The sequence below is a fragment of the Gossypium hirsutum genome, chromosome D01 (genome assembly GCF_007990345.1).
Source record: "Gossypium hirsutum isolate 1008001.06 chromosome D01, Gossypium_hirsutum_v2.1, whole genome shotgun sequence".
Taxonomy (NCBI): domain Eukaryota; kingdom Viridiplantae; phylum Streptophyta; class Magnoliopsida; order Malvales; family Malvaceae; genus Gossypium; species Gossypium hirsutum.
Window position 1 is genome coordinate 64,500,221 of NC_053437.1, and position 13,912 is coordinate 64,514,132.

A 13,912-nucleotide genomic window follows, 5' to 3' on the forward strand; every position below is an offset into this window, starting at 1 on the left:
CTAGTATCGAATAAATTAAAATAAATTCTAATTTTTTATTTTATTTTAAAAAAATTTTAACTGTTAATATAGAGATATTCAATCAATTAAAAAAATTATACATACTAATTGAATGTTAAGTTTAATTGGCACGAATATTATTATCAAAATAGGTGAAAGTTTTGATGAATAAATTTGGACCCACTTCGGTTTAAGAAACGAAGAATTCAATCCCATTTTCATATTGCTTGAAAGCCAAGTGGAATTATTCCAACTCCACTCACAACCATCATGGAATAATATTGAATATTCGTGTTTGACACTCAACCTAAGTTGAGTAATATCAATTTATTTTTCTTCTCATGTTTTTCACTTAAAACTATACATGTCTATTTTGGAATAAATTAAAACAAATTCTAATTATTTAATTTATTTTAAAAAAATTCAACCGTTAATATAAATAATATTTTAGTTCTATATGATAAAGATATCGAATCAATAAAAAAATTTACATATCAATTGAGTCTTAATTCGATTAGTATAAATATTATTATTAATACAAAAAAAAAAGAATTCAAATACGTTGAGGTGTATTATATAAATTTAGGAGAATAATTTTGGACCCGCTTCGGTTTAAGAAACGAATAATTCAATCCCATTTTCATATTGCTCGAAAGCTAAGTGGAATTATTCCAACTCCACTCACAACCATCATTCATTTTCCCTTAATAAAGAATCCTGGAAGGAAAACAATGCAAATTCTCCTATTTTCTTCTCTATTTATTTTTGTGTGGAGAAGTAGCAGGAAAATGATTTGAAAGAACATATGAAAATAGAACAAAATTAAAAGAAACACAATATATTCTTAAAAAGATTCGCTGAAATATCAGGGATTAGCTATCTTTCGTTAAATAAGAACAATAAATAAATAGAGTGAATTTGAGGTTGGTTTGTGCTGTGTTCCAAACTTCATCCCGTCTGAAGTTTCTCTTGTTTTGTATTCCATTCTGTATCTATGGCATTTAAAACATTCACGTCTTCAATCAAACTGTTGATAGACCAGGAAAGAAACAAGGTACTTCTTGCTGAAGCTGGGAATGATTTTGTTGATACTCTCCGCAGCCTTCTTAAGTTGCCGCTTGGAAACATTGGTCTACTCTTTCGCAAAAATAAATGCCTGCTGACCGGTTGCTTGGATAACCTAAACAACAGCGTCGAGAATCTCAGCCTCAGCAGCTTTCGAACCCATGCCTGTTAGCGTATTGCTTTATCCGAGAAGCATTCATAAAGACAAGCCAGTCCAGTATTTTACATGCAAAAAGAGGGGATGCGGTTTGTTGAGTTATTATGAAACTTCAAGATGCTCTTGCGGAAAGTTGATGAATAGTGAGATATATTTAGAAGAAATGGAGAGAGATGCGGTAAAAGATGAAAATGAGGGAGGGTTCTGTAAAGTAGAATCCAGGTTTTTCATCACTGACGATTTAAGGGTGATGAAAGGATTACCAGGTGATCTCATTCAATTCCTTAATAAGTTGGGTATCAAGGATGTTAATATGAATGCTGTTAAGGAACTTGAAATTGGTTCAAAAGAGGTACTGTGTACTTAACTCACTTCCAATTTCTTCTTTTGAATATGATTTAGACTATGATTATGATAGTAATTTATTTGTCCCCTTGCTTAATTATATCAGATATTTAATCTTTTGAGCCATTCATTGATCTCAAAGACTACTTTGACCGATGTTTTTCTAAGAAAACAAGGAACGATGTTAGTTGAACGGCCCTTGCTCATAGGTCCAAGTACCAAGGAGACAACTGCAAAAGATGGCAAAACAAGAGTGAAGATAATGGAGAGAAAGTCAGATAGGAAGATCTTGTATGCTGAAGCAAATGAAGATTTCGTTGACCTCTTATTTAGCCTCCTCACAATCCCTCTAGAATCGGTGTTACAACTTGTAAGAGATAGTTTGTTGAGATTAGTTCCCATGCAAAGGTGGCCATGCAAGAGGAAAGGGCAGCAGGCAGTCGAGCCATGATGTGCAGCAGCTAAAGCTAGAAGTTGCTGGTTTACTTGCTACATTTAGTTGTCATTTAATCCTTTTGTAATCTAGTTCATTTTGAACTTAGTAGGTAAACATTTTGATGTATTTTGATGATTGATTGACTGAAAGTCAGCAATGTAACTTAAGCTAGTAAAATTAACAAATTCCAATGTATTAAGTGGTGTTAGGTAGGTGATTAGGTAGTATTTTCTGATTTGTAAGATCAACTCATGTTTGATATATGTAATGGCAACTTGCCAATGTTTTAGTTAATGAAGAATTCATCTTGAATCTCATTCAACTTTTTCTTTCAGTTTTTCACTTGCAATTTTATTTCTTTCTGCTTTGTTTCCTCCGCAAGTCTCGAGGCTTGCTGTACAAGCAAGACCAAATTAACTTGCTGCTGCCTTTTACACCAACATAATTGCATCATAGCTGGATCCATTTTTAACTTGTTTAACGATTTAAACACTATATTCTCCATAGCCAAGCTAAAGACTCTCCAGGATTATAGTTGGCCTAGAAGAATATTTAGCTTCCTCACACACCCTTTGGGATCTGTATATGAATTTGTAACGAAGTCAAAGAATTCCAAAAAAGTTGTTCTTCCCCCATTTTATAGTTGCCCAAATGAGATTCCAGATATCTGTTCTCAGCAGCCTCCCGCATATTGTTTAGTGACAGACTCCAGTAGCAAAAACAGGAGATACTACTTGGAAAGTGCAATTAACAAAAGAGAAGGGCCCCTAAAACTGTTGGACCCAAAGTCTCCAGAGCCGAACACAACGAACAGTTCGGGCTATGTGGAGAAAAACTCACTGTTTGTTATCACAGATGATCTAGTAGTTAAACCATTATCCTCGGTGTCTGGTATTTCTTTTCTAAAGGAAATAGGGGTCTCAGTCGATGATGTTGAAGAGCAAGTTATTAGCATAGGAGAGATTGAAGTAAGTCATTATCCTTGCGAGTTTTGATCAATCTAAATTTCCACTTTTCACTCACTTTATATTCATAATCTGTAATGCAATGTTGTTTTGCAGGCGGTTGGTTTATTGAGGGCTTGTTTGTGTTCATCTTCAGCTTTGTCAGATTTAATGAAGGTTTATGTCTAGCAACCAAAGCAAGAGCAATTATAGCAAAAACTATATTATATTATTGTTGCAGTATCAAGGATATGGAGTTCTAGTAGCCTAATAGTCAAGATGTTTCAATTTACTTTCATGTAATAGTACTTTATTGTCCCAGTTCAAAACTACAATATTACTTTTAAGTAATGTTTCATTTTCTATCTTGGTTTTTGCTTTAGTACAAAAGAGTTTGAATGAAATGGCTCAAGTTAGGGACCTTGGTTATACTTTGAAAATTGAAAAGACCAGTAAATATACGGTTCTTTTATGTACTTGGAACCCATGTTATTCAAGCATGAAACCATAATCACAATATTATATTCTGAGGCTTAGCCAAAAACAAATAGCAGCGTCTATGCTGTGTTAAGAATACATTGACAGGCTCTGACTATGTTAACACCAGATCGAGTTCATGGTTCGGCATTAACTCTCTTACCATGGTGTACAAAGTGGTCCACATTTTTGCCGATGACTGCAGTTTCGAGGTGGTCACCATCGGTTCCGTAATTCATAATTTTTGGTACTAAAGATGAAGAAACAAGGAGTTGCAATATGTTGAAGATGTTACAAACATTACTTAAAAGTAACTGAAAATTTGACAACTTCAAATTGAAAATAAATTGAAAGATGAACTATTGCCCAAAATAAAAGATGAAAACTTTACTTCAAAATTAGCATAATGTGTTTTTGGATTTAAGAATTTTCTGTTCTTTTCATTTTGTTTTGGTTTATGTTTTGTGGAAGACGAGTTGAAGGACTTGAAACTTAGCACGAATGTTAGTGTGCCTACAGAGTATTTCATATGCGAAAACTGGTAATGTCGAAAATCGGGTGGTATGTTTAGTTGACAACAGAAGCTGGTAAACTGATGGGAGATGCGGTAAAGCTGAAATTAAAGGAGACTCAATGTTCTTCATCACTGATGAGTTAAGAGTGACGAAAGGTTTAACAGGTGATCTCATTCAATTCCTTCATAAGCTTGGTGTCAAGAATGTTAATAAGAATGCTGTTAAGGTTCTAAAACTTGGTCCAAAAGAGGTACTGTGTACTTAACTTCCGTATTCTTCCTTTAAATATGGTTATGATAGTATTGTGTCCCTTTGCTTGCTTATATCAGATACCTAATCTTTGATCCATTCATTGAACTCAAAGACAGCTCTAACTGATGTTTTTCTGAGACAACAAAGAATGATGTTCGTTGAACAGTTCATGCACGTAGCTCCAAATATTAAGGAGACAACTGAACATGGTGGCAAAGCAAGAGTAAAGATTTGGAATTGTTGCAGCCGTTGTTTTAATATACTTTCAACTTGAATTTGTGAAATTCTCAGTTAAAACTCAACAGTAGTTTTAAACAATGTTTAATCAACATCTCCAACATATTGCGACTCCTTGCCTCTCTATCTCCAGTATTTATGTGAATCGATACGTACAATACTAAATACCTCACATTTAATGCCAAGGAATATTAAACAAATGTTGGATATTTAAGATTTTTACTGGGTACTCTAAGAATAGTCTGGCAGTTTGTACTAGATATTACATATATTATGTTATTAAAACTTGCTGGACAACCCTGTCTGGGTCACAAATAGATGCAGGTTAACAACAAGACCGCTGATGCCAATGGATGTCTGTCAGTGTCAAAATGGTTATTCAAACAGAAAGGCAATTAGTTTGAGTTTAGCAAGAGCCTGTAAATAAATTCTTAATTCTTAAACACATAGCACATAATACTCTTCTTTTGTGTGTTGCAGATGCTAGGTAGGAATTGCAAGTTGGTAGGATGAGTCGTGCAAGTTAGGACAGGATTGCAATTTATTGCTATTTTTTATATCTATGATGATTTTTGTAAAAGAATCGATATTGATTAATTCTAAATCTGGAATCTTTGTTATTGATAAAATATAAGTATATTTTTGGTTCTTAAAAGTATGAATGCAAACCATTTTGAAATATGATTTAATTGTTGCCAAAGAGATGGAAGAATTCTTGGTGTTTTGACAAATTGGTTAAGTGTGAAAACATGTAAATGCATGTGTCCTTTTCATGGTGGTACATTGCGCAATGGCTCCTTGTTGGTGCAAGAGGCAGCAGCAGACTGCTTTACAATCTTGCTTGTATGGCAAGCCTCGAGCCTTGCTAGAGAAGCAAACTCAGAAGCAAGAACAGAAACACATGCAAATGGAAAACAAAGAGATTGAGAGAGTAATTTTGAATGAAAAGAGCTGATATTTCATTCATTACATTTTTAGAAGGCATAATGCCAATACATATATAAAATTACAAGAGCAAAAACAAACAAGTTATCACCTAATAACTTACCTAACACCACTAATTTGCCTAGTAACTTGGTAAACTTGTTTGAATACATAAACAGCTACCTAAACTTGTCATTCATCACTTAGTTACATCAAAATGCAGCTACCAACTAAGTTTGATCCTAACTAAATACAAAACATCCAATTAAGGAAACTAAATGGATAGCTTCAGCTTGCTGCACCAGTTTTGCTGTTGAAGCACGTTCCTTGCATGGCCACCTTTGCTGCTACATGGGAGCTGACTTCAACACTCCTCCTCAGCTTCTATGCAGCAGACTCCTAGCTCCCTCTTTAGGCTTAGAAATCTTGATACACCAAGAGGCTTTGTGAAGATATCAGCAATCTGATTTTCAGAACTGCAATGTATTAGCTCGATCTCTCGAGCTTGTTCCATTTCTCTTATCACATGGAGTTTGATGTTGAAATGTTTTGTCCTACCATGGAAGACAGGATTTTTTGCAATAGCAACTGCTGACTTGTTGTCACAATGTATCACAGTTGCTTCATTCTGCTGTAGATTCAAGTCGCTCAAAATTTTTCTCAGCCACATAGCTTGATTAACAGCATTGGCAACTGCTACATACTCTGCTTCTGCTGTCGATTGAGCCACCATTGTTTGTTTTCTTGAGCTCCAACAAATCATAGCTGAGCCAAGTGTAAAAGCATAGCCAGAAGTGCTCTTCATATCATCCTTTGAACCAGCCCAATCGCTATCAGTGTAGCCAATCAGTTTCAACTCTTCAGCCCTTCTAAACTGTATTCCATGGTTTAAGGTACCTTTGATGTACCTCAGAATCCTTTTTCCTGCTTTATAATGCTGCTGATTACAGCAATGCATGAATCGTGACAGCATGCTCACAGCAAATAAAATGTCAGGTCTTGTTGCTGTCAAATACAATAAACAGCCAACAAGACTTCTATAATCTGTTTCACAGACAGATTCATGTTCCTCCTGGCTCGATAGCTTTATGCCAATAGCCATTGGTGTGCTCACTGGTTTACAGTTCTTCATTGAGAATTTAGCCAGGACTTTCAAGGCGAATGTCTTTTGTTTCAAGAAGATTCCTCCTTCTACTTGATTGACTTCCATTCCTAGGAAATATGTCATCAATCCCAAGTCTGACATCTCAAACATTTCCTTCATTATTGCTTTGAAATCAGCCATCATAAACTTGTCTCCTCCAGTCACTAGAAGATCATCAACATATAGTGACACAATAAGCTGTGTTTCAGCTCCATTCTTCTTAACATAGAGTGTTGGCTCACTAGCACTCCTTTCAAATCCCAAACTGACCAAGTATGAGTCAATTCGAGCATACCAGGCTCGAGGGGCCTGTTTTAGGCCATACAAGGCCTTTCTTAGCCTATACACCAAATGTTCCTTACCAGGCATTATAAAACCTGGGGGTTGCTCGATGTATATCTCCTCTTCTAGGAATCCATTGAGGAATGCAGACTTGACATCCATTTGGTGGATTGTCCACTGGTTTTGAGCAGCAACTGCAATCAGTAATCTGATTGTATCGAGCCTGGCTACTGGAGCAAATGTTTCCATGTAGTCCAGACCATACCTTTGACTGAAGCCCTTTACAACTAGCCTGGCTTTTAGCTTGTTTAAACTTTCATCTGCATTGTGCTTCACTCTATAGACCCATTTTACACCGATAGTCTTTCTGTTGGCAGGCTTTTCAACCAACTCCCATGTCTGATTCTTTACAATCATGTTGATTTCATCAACCATAGCTTGTTTCCAACCTTCATCTGCCTCAGCCTCTTCAAAACTGCTAGGTTCTACTATTGCAACCTGTGCTCTTTCATAAATATCTTCCAGGGGCCTTGTGCCTCTCACAGGCACATCATCAACATCCATTTCAGGTCCTAGCTGCTCAAGTTCAGCTTGATTAGGCACTAGGTCTTCTGAAATTGCTTCTGGCTCATTTTTCTCCCAATTTCAGCAGGCTTTTTCATCAAAGATGACATCTCTGCTCACCTGGACTTTGTTTGTCAAGGGATCCAGAACCCTGTAGCCCTTCTTGACTGAGCTGTAGCCTACTAGAACACCTGGTTGAGCCCTTTTAGAGAGCTTGTCTCTCTTTGCTACTGGTATTTGTGCATAACACAGGCAACCAAACACCTTTAGATGTGCCAAGGAAGGTTTGAAACTGAACCAAGCCTCGAAAGGTGTCTCGGATGTGAGAGCTTTAGTAGGAAGCCTGTTCTGAAGGTAAACAGCAGTGTTTACTGCCTCAGCCCACATAATCTTGGGCAGTTTCTTCTCAAACAGCAGACATCTGGCCATATCCATCAGACTTCTATTCTTCCTTTCAGCTACCCCATTCTGCTGAGGTGTGTAGACATTTGTAAGCTGATGTTTAATACCAGCATCATTGCAAATGGCTTGAAACTGAGCTGAGGTGTACTCAGTGCCATTGTCAGTCCTTATTGATTTCAGCTTGCAACCTGTTTCTGTTTCTACAGCATTTTTAAACTTCACAAACACTTGAGCTACCTCAGACTTGTGTTTTAAAAAGAAAATCCAGCAAAACCTTGTAAGGTCATCAATAAAGAGGATGAAATACCTGTTTTTGCTGAGTGAATCAGTCCTCATCGGGCCACATACATCAGAGTGCACCAGCTGCAGTCTTTCAGTAGCTCTCCAAGCTGAATTTGTAGGAAATGGCAATCTTGCCTGTTTCCCCATTTGGCAAACTTCACACACATCATCATGCTCCACTGAGTTGATGAAGTTCTCTGCCAAGCCCTCTTGGGCCAATCGAGCCATTGATCTGAAGTTGGCATGTCCAAGCCTTTGATGCCAAAGCTTGGAGTCTTCAACAGAGGCTGTGTATGCTGAGTTTGAGTCATTTGCCCAGTGAACCTCAAAGCATTTATCAGTCATTGTGACTGTCATAAGGCTTGATCCACTTGGATCAGTAATGTGGCATTGTTTATCCTTGAACACAACAGAATAACCTTTCTCGAGCAGTTGAGCTATGCTGAGAAGGTTTCTGTCAATTTGAGGTACCAACAGCACATTTGGAATGATCTTGTTGCCTGTGGGAGTACATATCAGCACTTCTCCTCTTCCTTCAGCCCTTATAAACTGACCATTTCCAACCTTGACCTTGGTTTTATAACTTCTGTCCAAGGTTTTAAACAAAGAGGCATCTGGTGACATGTGGTTAGTGCAACCACTGTCCAGCAACCAGCCTTTTGAGCATTTCTTCTCAGCAGCTAAACAGGAAACAGCAAAGACCTGTTCTTCTTGGTCACTACTGTCCTCAGCTACTCGAGCTTCAACCTTGACCTGCTGAAATTGATTCTGCCTTGGCTTACTCCTGTTTTTGCAGACCCTTTCAACATGGCCCTTCTTCTTGCAGTGTTGGCATACTGCATCTGGCCTAAACCAGCATCTGTCTTCTGGATGGCCAGGCTTCTTGCAATATCTGCAGGGCTGGTCATTGCTCCTTGCAGCATCAGGCTTAGGCCTATTTTTCCAAGGCTTTTTGCCTCTTTGAGCATTGGTGCTCGAGGCTTCTCTGACCTTGGCTTGAAATGCACCTTCTTGGTGATCTTCAGCTCTGCTAGCTCTCCTTTGTTCCTGAGCATAGAAGGTGTTGATTAACTCAGTCAAAGAGATGCTAGCAAGGTCTCTTGAGTCCTCTAGGGAGGATATCTTGGCCTCATATCTCTCAGGCAAAGTGGAGAGGACTTTCTCCACAATTCTTGCCTCATCAAAGTGCTCTCCTAGGAGCCTTATACTGTTAACCACTGCCATGATTCTGTCTGCATACTGTTTCACTGTTTCTTCTTCCTTCATCTTCAGGTTCTCGAAATCCCTTCTCAAGTTTAACAGCTGCTGTTGCCTTGTTCTCTCAGTGCCTTGAAACTCCTCCTTAAGCTTATCCCAGGCCTGTTTTGGAGTCTCACAGGCCATGATTCTGGTAAAGATGACATCTGACACACAGTTCTGGATGCAGGACATGGCTTTGTGCCTTTTGGTCCTCTCATCAGCATGTTGCCTCATCTGAGCTACTGTGGGATTAGCCCTCAGTGGTGCTGGCTCAGTATCTGTGTTGACAACTTCCCACAGATCGAAGGCCTGTAGGTAAGTCTTCATCTTGACCAGCCATATGTGAAAGCCTTCTCCATTGAAGACTGGTGGGGCTGCTGGTGAAAATCCTGAAGAAGCCATCAAGTTCTTTGTTTTTGAAGCAACAGGTCCACTAAGACAAGAGCTCTCGATACCAATTGTTGGTGCAAGAGGCAGCAGCAGACTGCTTTACAATCTTGCTTGTATGGCAAGCCTCGAGCCTTGCTAGAGAAGCAAACTCAGAAGTAAGAACAGAAACACATGCAAATGGAAAACAAAGAGATTGAGAGAGTAATTTTGAATGAAAAGAGCTGATATTTCATTCATTACATTTTTAGAAGGCATAATGCCAATACATATATAAAATTACAAGAGCAAAAACAAACAAGTTATCACCTAATAACTTACCTAACACCACTAATTTGCCTAGTAACTTGGTAAACTTGTTTGAATACATAAACAGCTACCTAAACTTGTCATTCATCACTTAGTTACATCAAAATGCAGCTACCAACTAAGTTTGATCCTAACTAAATACAAAACATCCAATTAAGGAAACTAAATGGATAGCTTCAGCTTGCTGCACCAGTTTTGCTGTTGAAGCACGTTCCTTGCATGGCCACCTTTGCTGCTACATGGGAGCTGACTTCAACACTCCTCATCACTGAAATTGAAGCAACAAGCCTTTTCCAAACGACTTATCCCCCATTGTTGTTTTGGTATCATACTTGAATAACATAGTGTTCTCACCGATTGAAAAAACTTAAGCCATTTCATTGTCAGTTTTTTTTCATACCAAGACGATAAGGAAAAACACAGACAGAGACAAGGAGTTGAAATATGTTGCAGATGTTAAAGAACAATTGCTATTATGGCTCTTGCTTTGGCTGCTTGACATAAAGGTTCAGTAAAGCTGATAAAGCTGGAGAAGAACACAAACAAGCCCTAATAGAGCAAGCGCCTGCACCAAAACATTTAAGATAACTTCAAAAAATGAAAATTTAGTGTATTCAATTGATCAAAAGTAGAAAAGATATGACTTACTTCAACCTCTCCAATGCTAATGACTTCTTGTTCAACATCACAAAGAGGGGTCCCTGTTTCCTTCAGTAACTTAAAACTGGAAACCGAGGATAGTGATTTAACTACAAGATCGTCTGTGATCACAAACAGTGATTTTTTCTTTAAATAGCCCCTACTGTTTGTTTTATTCAGGATCGGAGATTTTGGGTCCAACTGATTTATATAACGATGTAGGTAATAACATGGAGTAGGCTTCTGAGAACTAATACTTGGAAGCTCAGTTGGGCAACTATAAAAGGGGGGAAGAATACCATCCTGGTAATTCTTTTGCTTGGTTATGGAGAATGTGGTGTCTAAATTTTTAGACAAGTTATAGATGGATCCCACCGTTAGATTACCCTTATCTCCTAAGAGTTCCAATGCAGATTCCAAAGGGATTGTGAGGAAGCTAAATAGAAGACCAACAAAATCTTCATTTGCTTCACCATATAATATCTTCCTATCTGATTTCCTCAGCGTTATCTTCACTCTTGTTTTGCTATCTTTTTCGGTTGTCTCTTTCATATTTGGAGCTCCGAGCATGGACTGTTTCAACGAACATTGTTGTTTGTTTTCTCAGAAAAACATCAGTGAGGGTAGTCTTTGAGATCAATGAATGGCTTAAAAGATTAGACATCTGATATAAACGACCAAAGGGACATTACTATCAAACTAAAATTTGAAATAATGAAGCAAAGGAAATATGTAGAATTTAGTTTAAGGATATATATTACCTCGTTTGAACTGATGTCCACAACTTTTTCTTCAATCTGACAAACATCATAGATACTCAAATTGAGAAGGAAATTAATAAGATTACCTGGCAAAGCCTGCATTACTCTTAAATCATCAGTTATGAAGAACAACATTGGTTCTCCCTCACTTTCTTCTGTTACTGCAGTACCTATACAAGTCAGAATATTCAACATATTTCCGCAACGGCATCTTTAAGTTTTATAATGACTAAACAAATGCTCTGGACAATAAAAATTTGGTTATTTTGAAGTACTTTGTAGGCTCACTAACATCCATGTTAAGCTTCAATTTCTTCGAGTACTTGTCTTCGTAAATGCTTCTAGGATTAAGCAGCATAGACTTACATGCACCGGTACGAAAGCTGGTTGGGCTAAGGTTTTCTACGCTGTTATATAGGTTATTCAAACAACCAGCTCGCTGGAAACATTGATGTTTGCCGATAAGTCGTGCAATGTTTCCGAGAGGAAACTTAAGCAGGCTTCGAAGAATATCAACAATGTCACTACCAGACCAGCTTCAGCATTAATAATTACCTTGTTGCTTTCTTGGTCTATCAAAAGCTTGATTGAAACCGTGGTGGAATCTTCAGAAGCCATGGACATCTAATTGAAAACAAAATAAAACAAAAGCAAATTCAGATGGATAAAGTTTGGATCACAGAAGAAATGAACCTAAAACCAATCTATTTATTGTGTTAGACCATAAGAGGGCCATTACTGCTTCAACAAAACCTTTGATGTTCTCCATGCATAACAAGTGACTAAGGTCAATTAAGAGGAAGTAAAGATGTATGTGCATGAATATGGACTAATTTAATCTGACTCGATAATATGTAAATACTAAGCCCCTGCAATAAAGGTATGGCATCTGATGTTATGCATTCCATAAACGAACATGTAATTTATGTCAATGCTGTTGGTTTCTCCAAGATTCTCAAATTAACCAAAAAGTAACATTTTTGGCATCAAATGAGGAGTGTAAAATAAGGTAGTGTTATACTAAATGGTACTCATTCATGTAATCACAGACAAATAACAAAATCATATCTAATAATATAAGAACGAAAATAGATTGGTGATCACAAGAAAACATGTAATACCTTATATCTTCTAAAAGAGAATTTAATCACTGAACAAGTAGAGATGATAATAATCACTGAACAAATCTTAATGGTCAATTTTCCTCAATCCAAAATCACTTAAATGCTAATTTTGAAGCAAATTTTTTTTAATTTTTTTCATTATTAAAACCAAAAAAAGATGAAAATTTCCTAGTAGTTTGGAAAGCTATCATATTATTGACGCAATGCAAGAGAAATTACAATTCTCCATCAAAGAATATGACAACATTCAATCTTTATAAATAACTCAAATCATTTTAGTATATCATATGATCAAATTATAATAATAACAAGCATATTGAACCAAATTTTCTAAGTTAAAATAAGGTTATTTTGTCAAAATAACCTAAAAAATTTATTATTTACGTAAATGACTCTAATTCAAAAATAATTACCTAAATTATCTAAAATAAACAGTGCTGAAGGGTTTTGGACACCCCATGACCAGCACCCATGTCCCCAATGTTGAATATTGGCAATATCCCACATTAGGAAAAGATAGAAAGGGAGGGGGTTTGGTTTGTTATATATAGAACCCCTCCCCCTTTGGTTGTATGATCCCCAAAATCTTCTCCTTTGTAATATTTCTAGAAGAAATATTAATTTGGTAGTGTCCGAGGACGTAAGCTAAATTGGCCGAACCTCGTTAAATCTCTGGTATTTTATTTCTTATTTGTTTGCTTATATTTAATAGCTTTATGTTGGTTATATTTATTTAGTTATTATTGCTATAAATATCTAAGTGAGTTCTGTCTAGTTGTTGGGTTTTAAGCGGGACCATTTGTGACCCCTCCAATTTAACTGGGAATTTTCTTAGTATAATTGTTGGCATAATAATTATCTAAATATTTCTGATAATATTGTTATTAATATTATCGTCGCTTCCGCAACAATTGGTATCAGAGCCAAGGTTTTGTAGTATGCTCTGTGTTTGCAGCTTAGTCTGATCTTACACATCAGAAACATTTTCCTAAAGCTTGTGGGTATTCTGCATTTGGTGGCTATTAAGTAGAAGCTATGGCAAAAATGACAGAAGAAAAACCATCCATATCAACAACTTCCACTTCGTACATTTTGCCGAGGATTGGAACTGCAAATACGAGATTTGTAGTGGAAATTTTTGATGGAACAGGTCATTTTGGCATGTGGCAAAGTGAGCTTCTAGATGCCCTCTTTCAACAGGGTCTAGATATTGCCATTGAGGAAGAAAAACCAGAAGGGGTTGATGATAAAGAATGGAAGACCATCAACCGATTGGCATGTGGTACAATTCGATCATGTCTTTCCAGAGAGCAGAAGTATACATTCAGTAAAGAGACTTCTGCAAGTAAATTGTGGAAAGCATTGGAGGAGAAATTCTTGAAGAAGAACAGTCAAAATAAGTTGCATATGAAGAAAAGACTGTTTCG

At 37.0% G+C, this 13,912-nt stretch overlaps 3 protein-coding genes across 3 annotated transcripts in view; 2 read left to right on the plus strand and 1 right to left on the minus strand.

The window, feature by feature from the left end:
* LOC107939907 (60S ribosomal protein L35a-3) overlaps window positions 1–4,958 on the plus strand; it is a 29,307-nt gene extending 24,349 nt beyond the window's left edge. Inside the window, exon 5 of the mRNA XM_041087750.1 lies at window positions 4,909–4,958. The gene's annotated coding sequence lies outside the window, so the exon portion shown is untranslated. The remainder of the gene's footprint in view (window positions 1–4,908) is intronic.
* On the plus strand, window positions 794–5,383 carry LOC107939918 (uncharacterized). The gene is made up of 9 exons (XM_041086422.1): window positions 794–1,235; window positions 1,270–1,574; window positions 1,674–2,016; window positions 2,511–2,971; window positions 3,065–3,124; window positions 3,533–3,654; window positions 4,027–4,189; window positions 4,304–4,414; window positions 5,240–5,383. Exons 1-9 carry the CDS (start codon window positions 995–997, stop codon window positions 5,381–5,383), a joined length of 1,950 nt encoding a protein of 649 aa, XP_040942356.1. The 5' UTR covers window positions 794–994.
* Window positions 5,384–10,469: 5,086 nt separating this feature from the next.
* Window positions 10,470–12,130, minus strand: LOC121213620 (uncharacterized). The gene is made up of 6 exons (XM_041086423.1): window positions 12,101–12,130; window positions 11,890–11,985; window positions 11,650–11,800; window positions 11,362–11,531; window positions 10,610–11,173; window positions 10,470–10,526 (listed from the first exon to the last, which is right to left on the minus strand). The coding sequence occupies exons 1-6, from the start codon at window positions 12,128–12,130 to the stop codon at window positions 10,470–10,472; spliced, it is 1,068 nt and encodes a 355-aa protein (XP_040942357.1).
* Between the last annotated feature and the right edge of the window lie 1,782 nt (window positions 12,131–13,912).